This window comes from Fundulus heteroclitus, chromosome 11 (assembly GCF_011125445.2).
Source record: "Fundulus heteroclitus isolate FHET01 chromosome 11, MU-UCD_Fhet_4.1, whole genome shotgun sequence".
Classification (NCBI taxonomy): domain Eukaryota; kingdom Metazoa; phylum Chordata; class Actinopteri; order Cyprinodontiformes; family Fundulidae; genus Fundulus; species Fundulus heteroclitus.
This window is the reverse complement of record NC_046371.1, coordinates 33,523,280-33,539,158: the sequence shown is the minus strand read 5'-3', so window position 1 is coordinate 33,539,158 and position 15,879 is coordinate 33,523,280. Positions and strand designations below refer to the sequence as shown.

The window sequence follows — 15,879 nt, the reverse complement described above, 5'->3', positions numbered from 1 at the left end:
TAGCATAGGACAAGCTGGTCCGAGCATCTTCGATTCGCAGTGGCCACAATGTATGCCTCCAATGCCCTTACTGGGCACAACAACTCAGACGCATCCTCAGTTGCACCTGACTGAGGCTGAAACCGAGCCAACCGCAATGGTTGGTTACGGTGAAAAGGAGACAACACCTTAGGCACAAATGCAGTGTTAAGCCACAGGGTAACACCAGAACCATCTGGAGCCCACCTGATACAGGTAGGGCTGACAGAAAGAGCATGCAGCTCACTGACCATGTTAGCTGAGACGACAGAAAAGCAGTCTTGCAGGAAAGCCACTTAAGGTCTGCTTGTGCCAATGGCTCAAATAGAGGGTGGCACAGAGTCGCCAGAACCAATGGTAGATCCCAATCGAGCACTCGTGGAGCTGGCAGCGGGCGTAACCTACGAGCACCGCGCAGAAAAAGAGAGACCAGATCATGGCGCCCCACTGTACGGTCGTCGACAGGTAGGTGACAACATGAGATTGCTGCAATGTACACCTTAAGGGTCGAAGGAGAACGGCCCTTATCAAGAAGAGACTGGAGGAACTCCAGAATAGTGGGCACCGAGCAGGTAACCGGATTCTCATCGCGGGCAGAGCACCACTGAGAAAAGAGACGCCATCTGTTATCATACTGCAGCCTAGTGGAGGGCGCCCTAGCACTCAATATGGTGTGTCTGACAGGATCTGAACACCCAGTCAGCCTCCCAAGGGGCATGCGCACAGCTGGAGACGTTGAGGGTTGGGGTGCCATATCTGTCCCCCCGACTGAGACAGCAGATTACTCCTTGTTGGAAGACGCCAAAGCAGCGGGAACCACGTGCGTGCTGACCAGAACGGAGCTACCAGCAAAACCCTGTGGTCTTCCTCGAGAACCCTCCGTAGAGTAGGCCAAATCAGCGAGAGGGGTGGAAAGGCATGCAGGAGAACCCGTGGCCATGGATGAGCCAGCGCATCCTGGCCCAGTGCACCCGCCACCCCTGTCAGGGAATACCATAGGGGACAATGGGTCGACTCCTCTGTGGCGAACAGATCTACCTCTGCCTCGCCAAAGAGGTTCCAGATCATGTGCACTCCTTTGTGGTCAAGACATCACTCTCCCAGAGCAGGTGCCTGGCGGGATAGAGGGTCTGCAACCTGGTTCTGCCGCCATGGTAGATATGCTGCGCGCAGGGTGGACAGACGGGGAAACGGCCATTCCAGGAGATCCCTTGACACCTTCAGGAGGTGTGCCGACCTGGTACCTCCCTGGTGGTTGATATGGTAAACAACAGAGGTGTTGTCCGTCCGAACCACACATGCCTTCCCTCTAGGTGGGGCAGAAGGCACCTGAGGGCCATATGCACAGCCCGCAGCTCCAGCACGTTTATGTGCTGGGTGCGCTCCCTTGGACCCCAGAGACCCCAAACCACTCTGTGTTGCCACACGGCTCCCCAGCCCATGGGGCTGGCATCCGTGGTGACCACTTCCCTTCGACACACCACTAACCCCATTGGAACGCCACTGGACAAAAGGGTCCTGTCTCGCCAAGGAGATAGGGCACGAAGGCACATCCTCGTCACCATGAGCCTGCGACGCCTGTGCAGCCCAATGTCTAGGCGAAAGCTGTTGAGCCACTGCTGCAAAGGACGCAGAAGGAGCAAACCCAAGGGCACGACACGAGTGACTGATGTCAGTTTGCCCAGCATTTGCAGGAAGATGCTGTAAGGAAACTGCCTGGCCAGCCTGAATCGACCGACAAGCTGGAGTATGTCGTCCACCCTGTGAACAGATGGTCGGGCCTTCATGGTAGTGGAGTCCAGATGCAGCCCAAGAAAGGTGGTTGTCTGAGATGGAACCAGACAACTCTTTGCAAGGTTGACTTTGAGGCCCAACCGTGACACCTGAAGAAGAAGCCGGGACGTATCCCGAGAGGCAGCTACCTGAGAGGGAGCACAAAGAAGCCAGTCGTCCAGGTGTGGCAGACTCTTGACTCCGGAGGCCTGCAGAGGAGAGAGGGCCGCTTTCACGCATCGAGTAAACACCCTCGGGGAAAGGGAGAGCCCGAATAGGAGCACCCGGAATTGCCAATGGCGACCCCGATAAGCAAACCTGAGAAAGCAGCGATGTCCTGCCGCATTAGGCACATGAAAGTAGGCGTCTGTCAGATCTATTGACGTAAACCAATCCCCTGCCACAACAGTCTGAAGGACCTCTGCTGTGGTGAGCATGTGGAAGGGAAGGACTTTCAGGTACTGATTGAGTCCCCTTAGATCTAAAATGGGGCTTTTTTGCCACGAGGAAGTACGTTAAATAGAAGCCTCTGGGTTGCCGCAGAAGATCCACAGCCTCGATTGCTCCCTTGACTAGGAGGGCGGAAAGCCCCTGGTCTGGTGCTATAGATTTCACCGGGTCGGTGATAAGAGTAATTTTGACCCGGTGTGAGAGAGGGTGCTGCCGTCGGAACTGAAGCCTGTAGCCATGGGTTAAGGTGGCAACCACCCATGGATCCATAGTGTGAGCAGCCCAGAAATTCAGCTGCTGATGGGAAAAATGTCAGACGGCTGGCCAGGTGGCATCAGGGCTTCATCTGGTGACACAATCAGTTAAGCGACAGTGGGTTCAACTGCTGGCATACGGTCCAGGCCGGCCTTCATCGACTCATGCATGGCATCTATCACCCGACCGTCTGAGGAGAGCCGTGATAACACTCTCGGGTTCCGCCAACAAGCGTGCAACTCCTTAAGGTATTCCTCTGATGGAGATACAGAAAAGGGAGTAGGAGCCCGTCCGTGCCTGAAAAAGGCACTCCTGGAGTCAGAGACATCTCCTTGTGCAGCTGCTTCAGGGCCATGGACATGACATCCCGCATGGAACTGTCACCGGCCTCCCCAACTGCACTCTGGGATGATAATTACCCAGTGTCAGAGGCTTGAGAGGACCCTGCCTCCTCCTCATCTCTAAAATGAGAAGCAGAGGCACCCAGAGATATGAAGTCCTCCTCCACAACTAGTTCAGGCATGGGTGGGGAAGAGAGCCCAGCCACTGGAAGAGAGGCATCAGACTGACGTGTCTGCAACAAAGACTTCATCTCTGCCAACTCCGCCGACAACTGCTCCACCCTTCTGGCCTGGCCCTGGTCAAGTTTGGCCCGTCTCCTCCGAGGGGGATGGGGGGGTGCTGGGACCGCGGTCCCACCACGGCGCTTAGAACACCTGGGGGGATCCACCTGTCCAGAGGGCGGAAGGTCAGAGCCCTCCTGGGGGCACAACTGGGCCAACCGAGCCACCCTCACTGCATGTGGCATAAAACTACAATTCATGCAGGAGCTCTCAGAAAGCTCCTCCACAAGGCGTTCATGTCCAAGGCAGGTAGGGCACAGGTCGTGGCCATCCTCTGCCTGGAGGGCAGCCCCACAATCCATGCAGCTGTCGGAGCCATCCATGTCGATGGTCGACAAAGCTCAGCCCTATTAAATATTAGCTCAAATGAAAATGAGCTAAAATCGGGAGAGGGGGCGCGAACGCAGGCGTCACCAATTATAGCAGAGCCACGTGAGAAGCTGTAAACACAAGGAGGCTGATATTGGGAGAGGGGGCGAACACGCTACCGTCACCAGATAAAACAACAATAAACCAAAGAAACTAACAATGTTAGCCTTATTCAAGCCTCAGTAAATAAAGTTAGTCACACTGGGAGAGGGGGCGAACACGCTGCCGTCACCAGGTATAAAACTAATAAACCAAAAGGAGCTAACAAACGGCGCCGTCACTCAATCAAAACAGCCCAAGCTGTAGGTAACACGGTAACAAGAAGCCGTGAGCTGGGAGAGGGGGCGTGCACGCTACCGTCACCAACAAACAGCTTACTTACCTTCCGAAAACTCCAAAAAAACTTCCAACAGATGAACCCGTTGCAGCCCTGGGAGGGCGGAGGAAAACCGCAACTCCAGGAGAGATTGGCGTCAAACAACGGGGAAGATAGCGAACCGCTTGCAAGAAGAAAAAAGGAACAGAACCAAGGATGACACCAGGTTATAAAGCCTATGAGTGGTCATCCGGCGTCACAGGTGTGACTCTGTTGGTATGAACTGCTCATGCCGAAGAGAACATTCAGTGCTTTCAGCACCGCCCTCTGGCGATCAGGAGGACCTGCTGGATAAATCATCCAGACTTAAAAAACTCACTTAAAATCAACCTACATGATATTTACAGGCAAGATAAAATTGGAAAAGAGATTGTTTTATCGTCCTGCATAGTGGCAAGGCAGCAGCGCTGCCAGCTGTGGGTCTGGGGGTCTTTCTGCAGGGAGTTAACATGTTCTCCCTGTGCATGCATGAGTATTCCCCAGGTACCACGGCTTCCTCCCACAGTCCAGAAACATGACTGTTAGGTTAACTGGTCCCTCAAAAGGAGGTGTGCGTGCATGGTTGTTTGTCCTGTGTGTCTCTGTGTTGCCCTGTGAGAGCCCTGGTGACCGGTCCAGGCTGTACCCCGCCCCTCACCCAATGACCACTGGAGATGAGCACTAGCCCTACCCGTGAGCCCAAATGGATAAGTGGGCAAAGGCAATCCATAGATGAATTATTTTATCAGAATACTTTAGAAACTGTTACTATCAGCTTCTTACAGAGACATCCTGTCCTATCAGTGCTCCTCTCATTGTTTTCTGTTTGTTTGGATCCATTATTGTGAACTTCTCTGAAGGTACTGATGCAGCATTTTAATCTGGATGTGGTCTGGGTTTTGTATTGGCCATTGCTAGAGTTGTGTCTTTTATTTTCCTGTAAATATTCTAAACATTTGTTGCCATCTTTGGGGTCTTGTCTTACCCCTTTGTCTAACTGGGACATAGCGGTGACTGACTCTAGAATACCTTTCTTAGATAGAGAGACTCCTGGTCAACTAAATGGCTGCAAACAACCCAGATCCCCACTCTGCCTGACTCTTGGTGTGAGGTGTCTGTGCTGATGGGCTGTGTTTAGGGGACATGATAACCCATCGTACTACTTTGGTCCAGGGGACATTGTTCTAGAGGCCTTGTGGTTCATTCACATGCAACTTTTCAAGCTGCAGCTTTAAACATGACGTAGATCTTGTCACTGCTGAATGGTACATTGCTCTTTTTTCCCCACATTTGCCCTCTGAGGTCATTGCTGATGGCGCTCCTTCTTGGCACTGTGTGAGCACAGACTAGAAGGCTCTAGCAAGCTTTGTCTATAATTTCCCTTCATTAAAGCGGACAGAAGAACACTTATGGTGTGAGAGCTCACACTTCTGAAGGCAACCTCTAATCCTGACTTAAGGCAGATGGCATTTGAGTAAAAGTGAGAGGCTTGCCTGTGCTTCAGCACATCAGTCAGCCTTTAGTCTGACCAAGTATTGGGCAATCCTTCTTTTATTTTAGCAAACACAATCAGCCAACAAAGAATGTCACGTTTAACCCAGTTCAAGCAATTCAACAACAAAAAGTATGGAACATGGCTTTACACCAGGATCAAATCCATTACCTCAGTTTGAGACTGACTCCACACAAAGTAGAGTAAACTGCTGGATGTGGTCCAGTTTCCTAATGATGAAATCTGTAGGCTGTTTCCACTGCTACTGGTGCAATGCTACAGAGTTTAAAACAAAATAAGTCTTTCAGCTGTTTTAACTGTGCCAATCAGAGTTAAAGAGATGAGATAAAATAGTTGAAAATCTACAAGTCACGGTCATAAATTAGGATGCAGTGTAGATGTGTAAACAGGAATTATCCAGATAAACAATCTGATTGTTATAAAACAACACAGGAGGAACGGGAGGAGTTACTAATTCAATGCTGTACACTCACCTTGCCTGCTTATATCAGGCTTGTCTCTATTACTGGGAAGAAATGATGGTTCATTTGTTTTTGGGACATTACCAGGCTGGTGCTGGGGCTAGATCTAGGCCTAAGGTTGCTGATGAATCACAAACACAAGCTGGGCATCGGGTTTCAAAACGCCATCTACTCGGAAATAACGTTTTAGCCATGCATATTCGTTTTCAAAAATGTGCAACTCTCAGTTTGGTTGTTTTGGGCAGGTGGGGTGACGCCCCATTCTGCGTCCCCGCTGCAGGACGCAGAATGGGGCGAGGTCAAACGTAGACTGTTACGTAAAGACTTAATTCGACTTGTCGTCTGTCAAAGTGTTTCTAGGCTGGCTACGAATTGACATAGAAATAGTAGAAGACCTCCCGGCATGAAAAGCCTTCAGTTCCAGAAGGTAACCATGAAGAGTTAATGCGAACTAAACTGCAGGAGTGACGCTGGACATTTGGAGGTAAAGAGAAGGACTATCCAATCAAAACAGCTTGAGGAAGGAGTCAGGCGTCCGACTCGTCCTTGTTCTACAATCCACAGCCTGGGGGTATTGGGCTTTGTACACGTTGAATTCAGGTTCACCGAATTTTAAAGAATTGCAGGATTTAAAATTTAAAGCTGGTGAACAGTAGCCGTGTTTTATTGTGCAGTCCACTGACACATTTCTTACCCAACTTTATGTCAGTTGGTTGAGTATCAATTTATCAAATGTTCGGCAGCTGAGATGATGGCAGGACATTCTCACGGTGTGATACCCTTGAGTTTAAAAAAAACAAACAGTTTCATGTTATTTGAACAGAAAACTGTAAACCATGATGTGATTGCTTTTATTTGAACCAGAAAATCAACAATTATCTAGCCTGACTCGTGGGACAGGCAGCCTGCAGTTGAGTGCTTTGCAGACGTGACGCTCACCGGTTGTGATTTGTAGTTTTGCACGCCTGGTACCTGAAACATCAACTTCCTGCATCCCTTGGTGATCAGTAGTAACCATCCTGTGTCTCAAGTGGGATGTCAACTGACCACAGCTCACTGCGTACGAGGCGTTTTCCTGCTCTGCCCATCTTGAAGATAACACTTTTTCCCATTTTCTTCGGGAAACCATATTTTAGCTGCGCATGTCAAAAGGGGAGAAAACAGAATCTAGTCAACATTTTCTTCTTTCCCCCCTCTGTTTATCTGTCTCTCTACTTGATGGCCATGTTTTTCTCTCAGCACACCTGCTGTATTCTGGCTGCGGGCCAGAGCCTAGCCGTGCCATCTGCCAGACAGCACCGTGCCACACAGGCTCCATGCACACTCCCTGGGAGCGATGCAGATGCCATCTGAACCTTAAGGTGGACTCTCTCTCTCTTTTTATTATTCCATCATTAATTATTCAAATACCTCTCCGGGATCATGAGTGCGTCATCAGCCAGGAGTTTCCCCTCTGTAGATGCAACGAAGCAGACAGTTGTTGAAAAAACACCGCCACTCTGATGCCGCCTGGGTCTTACCAGGAAGACCCGAAGTGTCGGATCTGTCTATAAAATTACATCAGCCGAGCGAAGTTGCTGCAAAGGACAGATTTTCTGCTCCTGCCTCCCAACCGCTTCTTGCTAGAAAACAGGGGAGACTGGCAGCAGACAGACAGCAGGGGGCAGTAGCAGTACTCAGCAGCTTCACACCGGATGCCCTTCATGGACATTGCAGTCCTGTGTCTGCAATCATACATGAAGGTGTCAACCTCGTCCCAGCAACTTCATACTGCAGGAAAGATTTCATAAGCTGTTGTAACATGCAAAGCTACACCAACTGTCACTCGCCTGCCCAAGGGATTCTATGCAGTCTGGAAAGATCTGTTCATCTCTTTGTTCACCATTCCTCCGTTTGTCTGTCCATCGTCAGTCCAAAGTGGGCAGAGACGGACTGACAGCTCTTGGAGTTTGGCATAAAATGTGTTGGAACCTTGCCTCTACATGTGAAACATGAATGTGCGAGCTTTTTGAACATAGGGATATGCATGTGGACTTCTACAGAGAAGCGTGCTGTCCGGTCACATGTGACCATATTAGGCCTGAGCATGCACAAAGCTGGCTTGAAGCATTCGGTGTCAGAGCTGTTCTCAGCTTAAGCATCCTTCCCAGCCCTTTGTCTGCACTTAGTGTTCCAGTCCCTCGAGATTCGGTGTACTCCTCACCCCAGGAAGTGAAGGATATATTTAGAAATCAAAACACAGCGTGTCACGCTCTGCTGACTGTACATTTGGTCCGAGAAATGTTTCCCCCAGCATAAACATTCGGGGTGCTGCGAGATGAATGGGGAAGCTGGGCTCTGGATTTTGTCTCCAGAGCTATAAAAGCTCCAATTGACCACGTTCTCGTAGGACTCTGTGGAGTTTATGTAGGATGAAATGTATCTGTCTCACAGTGCCTTGCATATTTTATTGAAAGTTTTATGTGAGGGATTCATTGAAAAGAAGTGCATCACTATGAGGGGTGGGGAGGGGGGTCGTCAATCAGCGGACAAGTACCCACAGACACACTGCTGAAGCAGCTCAGGGCCGGCCAGTTAACCTGACATGCATATTTCCTGACTGTGGGAGGAACCTGAAGTTTGGAGGAGGTTTGTGAAAGTTGTCTAGTGTGTGCTGCTGAGTCTCTTTACTGCTTTGTGTTGTTGTGCTGCAGATTTACCTGCCAAACTTTTATTCCTTTCACAGAAACAAGGAATCCTCCAAGATTATCTGCTAGCCATGACCAACGATGAGCAGCTTCTCAGCCACACCGCTATGGTAAGACTCGTGTTTCAGCTTTGCCCAGTTGGTTGTTGTTCCTTGAAATGCGACGTCTGTCATTCACCAGAGTCTCTCAGGTCTTGTGTCACGGTCTCTGTTGCCAAGTGGTGCCTTGCCTGGGTGAAGGTAGCTCTCAGAAGCTGCCCTGCTCCCTCAAGTGTTACCTAACTCTCTTTAAACCACGCAGTCTCCCTTATTGAATGGTCTTCAGTCGCTGTGAGTCAGCTTGCTTCAGGAGACTCTTTACATGTGAATCAGTGAGTTGTTGACACCCTGCGGATCCCCTCGGCACCCCTTCCTCTGTTTTTTTTTTTTTTTTTTAAAGCATGTGGGCCGTGCTCATGGCTAATGCATTTGATAATTACAGTCCATTAGCATTTGCGGCAGAGCGAGCCGCAGCGTCCTCCATACCGAGGGCCCTGCGACGCACCAGCGGGGCCTGAAGGCGGTTCAGAGGAGCAGAAGATGAAAAAAAAACACTGTGGGTGGTTCTACTGAGCAGTTACCTAATACCTGTCAGGTGGAAAACAACTTGGCATGCCTGACTTTTGTTTAGGTTTGTTTTTGTTCTGGCACATTTTTTATGTGATAGGGCATCTTGCTTGTAAGAAGGCTACTTTTGAGAATGGAGTAAAATAATTGACCCACTGAAATAAAGAACCTGATCTCCTCTGAGGACTAAAGGAGCTAATAGATTCTTGAAGTCAAATGTTCAATTAATTTAATGTCAATATTGCATTGAATGAGCTGGGGAAGGGAGAAGACGAGCTGTAGCCATAATCGAAAAGTTCTGAATGATAAACCAGCGTTTCAGTAGCTTAGAGAACCACCCTGACTAGCAAAAACTTAATGCTGTGGTTTTGCTCCTCTATTCTTTACAGCATTTCATGTCATTGAGTTTTGCAGACTTTTGATATCCAAGGTTCCACTAAAGCATTTTAATGTACTTGACATCTGGATTTTGCCTCATCTATTTCAACGCCTTAATTTTTTCTTTTTCGATCTTTCTGTTGCCGATTTGGTGTTGTTTGAGATCAGTGTCCTGCTGATTCCCAGTCTGGGTCGAGCTTCAGCCGTCAGGACGGCCTCAGATGTGGTTTGAAAATACTTTGAAATCAGAGGCTATGGTCAGCTCAGTGGCTGAACGCTCATGGAGTTGCAAAACCATCCCAAATCGTCATGGCTCCACGTCCATGTTTAACACTTGCTTTTAGCCATGCACCACTACTTTTGTGTCCTTTTGTCCAAAGAAGGTGGTTCTAGACGTCTTGTGGATCATTCAGAACCATCTTCATAAACATAAGTTGTTCTGCTTCATTTGTTTTAGTGGGAAGAAGCCTTTTTTAACCCTTCCAAACACACCATACAGGTTTTTACTAATTGTCCTGGCATAAACTTTAACATTTAACTTGCAAACTAGCAAACAGAGTCTCTGAAAAGTGCTTTTATATGTACTTTTTGTCAAAATAAAATCCACACTTTTATAGAGGTGCTCTTAAATCCTATGGAAGCAGCAAGAACTACTCAGTATTTCACTCAGAGCTCTCCTGTGATAGCTTGGCATTTGTCTAAGACAGAACTTTGTGCACTCTGTTGTTTATATTCACATAAACAAGTGATGAAGAATTGTGGGTGAAAATAAATTGCCTCTTATGTCTCTATATCTCATTTTTTTCTCTCTGCACTGATAGTCTGGCGTTATACTCACTAATGCTTCTTTTTCTTTATTGTTCAGGCTCTGAAAAACATCGCTGCCATCAGCCTGGCCATCAATTACCCCAATAAATCTACGAAGCTACTCAACATGGCCCCATGAGAGATTTCTCCAGAGGAACAAGTGGGAGAGCATCCTGCAGGGGACGTGTCCTGACTGAGCTGGAACCTCGCTCGCCATTCAGTGCTTTTCTAACAGGACCCCCCCCCCTGTCGGGTATCTGCCTCTCCTCGTCAACAACTGAACAGAGCTGTGGATATCAGCTGAGGATGGGGCACTCATGGAGAACTCTCAATTTTTCTTCACAATCCTTTTTGCCTTAGAGGATTTCGTTATATCAGCATGTGCTTTCACAGATGTAGGACAGTTGGTGGGCTTTGGTTTTTTACACTTGATTCTATGCTAAAGGACATGAAGTGTGCCAAATTAGCATCCTTCAAGGGGAAGCATATTCTGTTATTTCCCTGCTTTTTTTTTTTTTTTTTTAGAACAGCCGCCAATCTTGATTACTAAAAGGATCCTGGTGAAAACAGGTCACTTTGGCAACTTGGATGTCTCAGCAGACCTTTAGAGAGCATCCTAAAAATACTCTCCAGAACATTGGAGTCTCATTAGTCACGGCAGAGTGAAATAAGTGACCTACTCTCTTAATCCACTCATTTCTTCGTTTCCCTATTTTTGACATTTATTGCTCGTTTTCTTGCAGCCCTTCATCGGCTTGTCCTTCTTCCCTGTTTACTTCTTTACTAACAGGACCAGTCAGTCGCCATAAAAAATTTTAAAATTCATATCTGATATACAGGGGGGCTTTTTTTTACAAGGGCGATATGATTCACGCCCAGGGCGCATGACATCATGAGGCGGCACCAACACCGGACAAAAGTGAATTTTCAGTTGCTTATTCACATGTCCAGTGAAAGGTTAGTACCCCCACCCCATGTAGTGCAAACTATAATCACCATAAAAACAATCTGGCCAAAGACTTCTGCTTTGTTTTTGCTAATAATTCTGTTTTAGTGCCCGATTCCTTCTGGAGATAAACTCACTGATACAATTTCAGATTTGTAAGACTCATCAAACTTGGACTGGATTAATCCACATTTTTTGTAGATGCTTTAAAAGGCAGTTTTAAATGATGAAACTGTGATTTATGAAAAGCATACAAAACAAGACTGTTAGTTTTGAGGATTATGGTGCCATTTATCCCCCAACAACCACTGCATTCATGAGACTCCCTATGGAACCACAACGATACGTTTGTCAGTCGGTTGATTCAAACCCTACTGCGATTAATAATGATTGCCATAGAATTTACTAACTGTGGGGAAAATGTTCTGACAGTTGCGAAACGTCTGGGCCTTTGGATTTATCTATAGCTTAATTGATGACCTGTTCTCAGCTGAATGGATTTATTTGCACAGCTCTAAACTGAACTAAGAAGCTCTGCCGTCGTCCCCCTCACCGCTCGATGCTAAAGGGATGATGTGTGGAATAGAAAACACGTATGTACAGCATGGGGTCATTCCTAACTCAGAGGTTATCTATAACAACTTAGTCTTTCTACCGAGTTCCTATCCTGCACAGGTATGTTAAAGTGTAATCTGACTTTCACTCATATCACTAACCCCACACCTTATTAACGCTGCCATGCACATGTAGTCACATTTGTCAAACACTTTCACTTCCTCTAAAACATATTGTGCAGTGGTGGGTTTACGCAGCAGTTTCTCAGAAAAACCTTGTTTTTCTGAGAAACTGAGTTATGGTAGTTTTATGCCAAAGAAACGTGTCAGCCATAAAACATCTCAGAAAGAGCAGCCGGATGAGGTAATAATGCTTCCCACATATCAGATGGCAACCGTGTGATGAGCTGGAGCAGTGGAAACCTTTACACATCCACTCAGTTTCTTTTCTTTCTAGATTTGCTCTGATTTGTAGTTTTCGCCGTGGCCCCAGCATGGGCTGCAGGGCGGCTCGGTGGTTTTGTTTCCACCAACATCAGCTGCAGTGAGGAGAGAAGAAGAGACGCGTGGCCTCGGTTTGGCTTCCGTGACGCCTCACCTATCTATGATGTGCCTATGGTTCAAAGTAAAGCATTTGTGATTTATCTAATTTTATTAATTCTATTTTAAATAAGAACTATATTGTTTGATCGAAGTTTTTTGTAACTTTTTAGTTATTTTGTTGGGTTCTTTTTGCTTGATTAAAGGTTAACTAATTTGAATGTAAATACCTGTGAATATCAGTTGCACAGAATACGAACTTTGATAAGAACCCCAATAGAAAAAACAAAGAAGGAAACCTTTATCTGACATTAACAGATGGACACTGAAGCAGATTTTGTATGCACCGTGTTCTGGAACGTTAAAACAAAAGAAGTGCTCGGGTTGAAACGCAATCCATTTCTAATAAAAACAGAAATGACTTAAAAATGAAAACTGCTCTCATCTTTCTTTGTGCCGGAGCTCAGCTGTGAATTTCTGTGCTGCAGCAAACGTGAATTGATGGGACCCACACTCTCCGTTCTGTGACAGAAACTGCACCCAGGGACACAGAGAGGGATCTAAAGGATCAATAGTTCTCTCCTTGTGCTTCAAGTTCTTTACCCCCCCCCCCCCCAAAAAAAAAAAAACATTTTAATTTTGTCTCAGAAATCCCCAATGGCCTTACTTTATCAGCCTGTCTCCACCAACTACTAATCCCCCATCCTTTTGTCCATATAATCCATCGGTATGCCCTTGGCTTTTCTTTTTCCCTCTGTGCTTGGTTTTAGCAAAGGTCCTCTCCGCCGCAAACCCTCCTGCCTGGCTTCTCTTATCTCTCCCATGCCTGTAATATGGAATCTCATGGACAGCCCTGATGATGAGAGTGATGATCGCTGGAGCAAACATGACATCAAATGCAGGAAATACTCAATAAGGCTCCAGATGATTCAGTGCCGTGGTAGCCTCCACACTAGCGTGACTCAGCTCTCCTCTTACTGCTCCCCTCCCCATGGCTCCTACACCTTTTCAGTGCTACATACAAGTCTCTGGTGCTCTCATTTTGTCACGGTGAGAAGCGTCAGTCATGAGGAGGGAGGGAAAAGGGTTACACTCACAGGAATGTCAGTATGCTAATTGGAAATCCTAGTAAAGCTAGGATTTGGATACGATGACAAGGAAGTAATTTGTGTTGCAATAAAATCAACAGCAATGTAAATAAGAAAATTTACTTTTAAGGAGCCTGATTTCCTTCTTTCCCTTCATTTGTATCATTTGAGTTATTAAAGGTTGAATGAGGCAGCAGGCTGGGTGGAGAGTCCATCCCAGCCCTTCATCCAATAACAACCTCCAGTTTATTCTAGTGGAACAATAGCTGTTCTCAGAGTGAATGGACATATACATATAAACCCTCAAGCCAGACCTGGTTGTTCCGCAGGGTCTTCTCCCAGTGGCTGAAATGGACAATTTCCCCATTCATAATTTTTTTTCTATTTTTTTTTTTTTTTATGCTCGGTACTGGTCCAGAGCTAAACATTTTTGGCATTAGAGCCTAGTCTGATACTTCTTTAAAATCTCTAAAATCAAAAGCCTTCTACACGCTCTACATGGCAGCTAAACTGTACGTGCTTCATCATAAACATTTATATCATGATTGTGTTAATTTTATTACATTCACCAATAACCTTCATTGTACCTCAGTCTTTCCTGTCTGTTCTACCTTCTTTGAGCCCCAAACAGGTTGATTGTCTGTTTAATGTCTGCTGACGTGCTAGGCTAATGCTAGCACTGTTTTCTCTTTTGACATCCTGCCGTGTTTCATAGTGGTTCCAGTTAATGGGGCAGAAAAAAGCCTACCTTCTAAAACTAACTTTTTGCCTTGGAAAAATGTTCATCCGCTCCCTGATGATCTTGAGAGCAATAGTTTTTGCAAGCCTCACAGGGCAACATGGCACAGACAGACGGGGAGTTGCAGCAGCCAATGCTGTCTCTCGCTGTGAACTTTATTAGGTTTACTTAAGTGTAAGGGGAGAACCCAGATTTGTTAGAGCAACAAAATAACATATAAAGCAGGGGTGTCAAACTCAATTTGGTTTAGGGGACGCATACAGCTTAATCTGATCTCAAGAGGGCCACATGAGTAAACTCATTGCAAGATTAAATAGAACTAATAAAAGTGGACTTGTTGATTTTTATATTAAATGAATTTCACTTTTACACAATATATTATGAATAACCTCAGCGTTTTTAAGAAAAATATGTGCAATTTCAACAACATTTTTACTCAGTTAAACATTTACTTCTGCATTATGCATAAGAACTGATCACAGTGATTGTACAATGTTGAAAAACATTTATTCACATTTTTTGGAACTTAAAAACATTGTCCTGCATGACAAAACACATCAAACAGATCAAAATTAAGAAATTATTTAAAATCAATTTTCCGCATCTGAAGCTGTGCTAACATCTGCTGATTAAAACACAGCGCTCGTGGGCAATATTGGAACTGTAGATTTTCAATTAACCGAAGTACATGTTTTTTTTCCAATACTTGTTTTATCATTCTCTTCCTTTTATCTCCTCTTTCTTTCACCTTTTCTTTTTTTCTTTTAGTTCTTCATTTTCCTCTCCTACTTTCCCATTGTAGTGTCCATATCATTTGAGATATTCCCCGCATAAATCATAATAAAACTATTCACGTTCATAAATCAAGCGGAGCACTATGGCAAAAGCAGTACTGCTCCACTTGTGAAAGTCAAATCTGATGAGCTCTTTTTGGCATTAAGACAACAATTCTTATTGCCACATTGCTAGACAGGACACTGGACAATTTTTATTTATTTTTTATTTTTCAAATAATGATAATGCATTTAGCCACCGGGCTGGACTAAACTGTTCGGCGGGCAAGCAGAAACTAACAAGGAACGAGCATGGACACGCTACCGGGGCGCGTCAGATTGACATGTGGGACAACCAATAGATAAGGTGACCTCACCCATACCCCACAGCCTCGCAGTTGGAATCGCTCTCACAAAGAAGGAAACTCCCTTCTTGACCTTGTCATAATGAGACCTACTTCTTTACCCCCTCCTGGGACTCGTGGCCATTCTGGGTCACTTCTCGTGAGGCTTGGGGATAATTGGGTACTTTAAAAAACCCAGTGAGAATAAGTCACAGCGAAGGCATATTACCATATTTAGCACATCCTTTTGTCTGGGTTGCGCTGGGAGAGAGAAGCTTGCTGTTTTTGATCTCATTTCTGGCCTCTCTTCTATCTGGGTTAGAGGCAGGCTGTTATTGGAACAGCCACCTGTGGCACCAGGAGAAAGCGGACTGGAATGAATAGCAGGGGCTTTCAACATGACAGCCCTGGTGGTGCCGAGCGTGTCAACTAATCACAATCATTTGGGTGAGAGTTGTGTATGACTAAAAGGAGACAGTGGCTGTAATGTGATGTCAGGCGAGGGGTGATGGACTGCCATGCCGTGCGTTGAGCTTGTGTCAAATGGGAAGCCCTGTGTTTATCCCCAACCCTGGCTCCCAGCTGGCCAATAACTGACAAA

General features: G+C 46.2%; 1 protein-coding gene across 3 annotated transcripts in view; it reads left to right on the top strand.

Annotated features, from left to right (window-relative positions):
• The window catches only part of zzef1 (zinc finger, ZZ-type with EF hand domain 1), a 51,527-nt gene extending 38,758 nt beyond the window's left edge, over positions 1 to 12,769 (top strand). For all 3 annotated transcript variants that reach the window (XM_012865198.3, XM_012865196.3, XM_036143414.1), the window contains 2 exons: positions 8,543 to 8,614; positions 10,353 to 12,769. In XM_012865198.3, the coding sequence (XP_012720652.2) occupies positions 8,543 to 8,614; positions 10,353 to 10,433 (153 nt within the window). In that variant the 3' untranslated portion in view covers positions 10,434 to 12,769. The remainder of the gene's footprint in view (positions 1 to 8,542; positions 8,615 to 10,352) is intronic.
• The last annotated feature ends 3,110 nt before the right edge of the window (positions 12,770 to 15,879 follow it).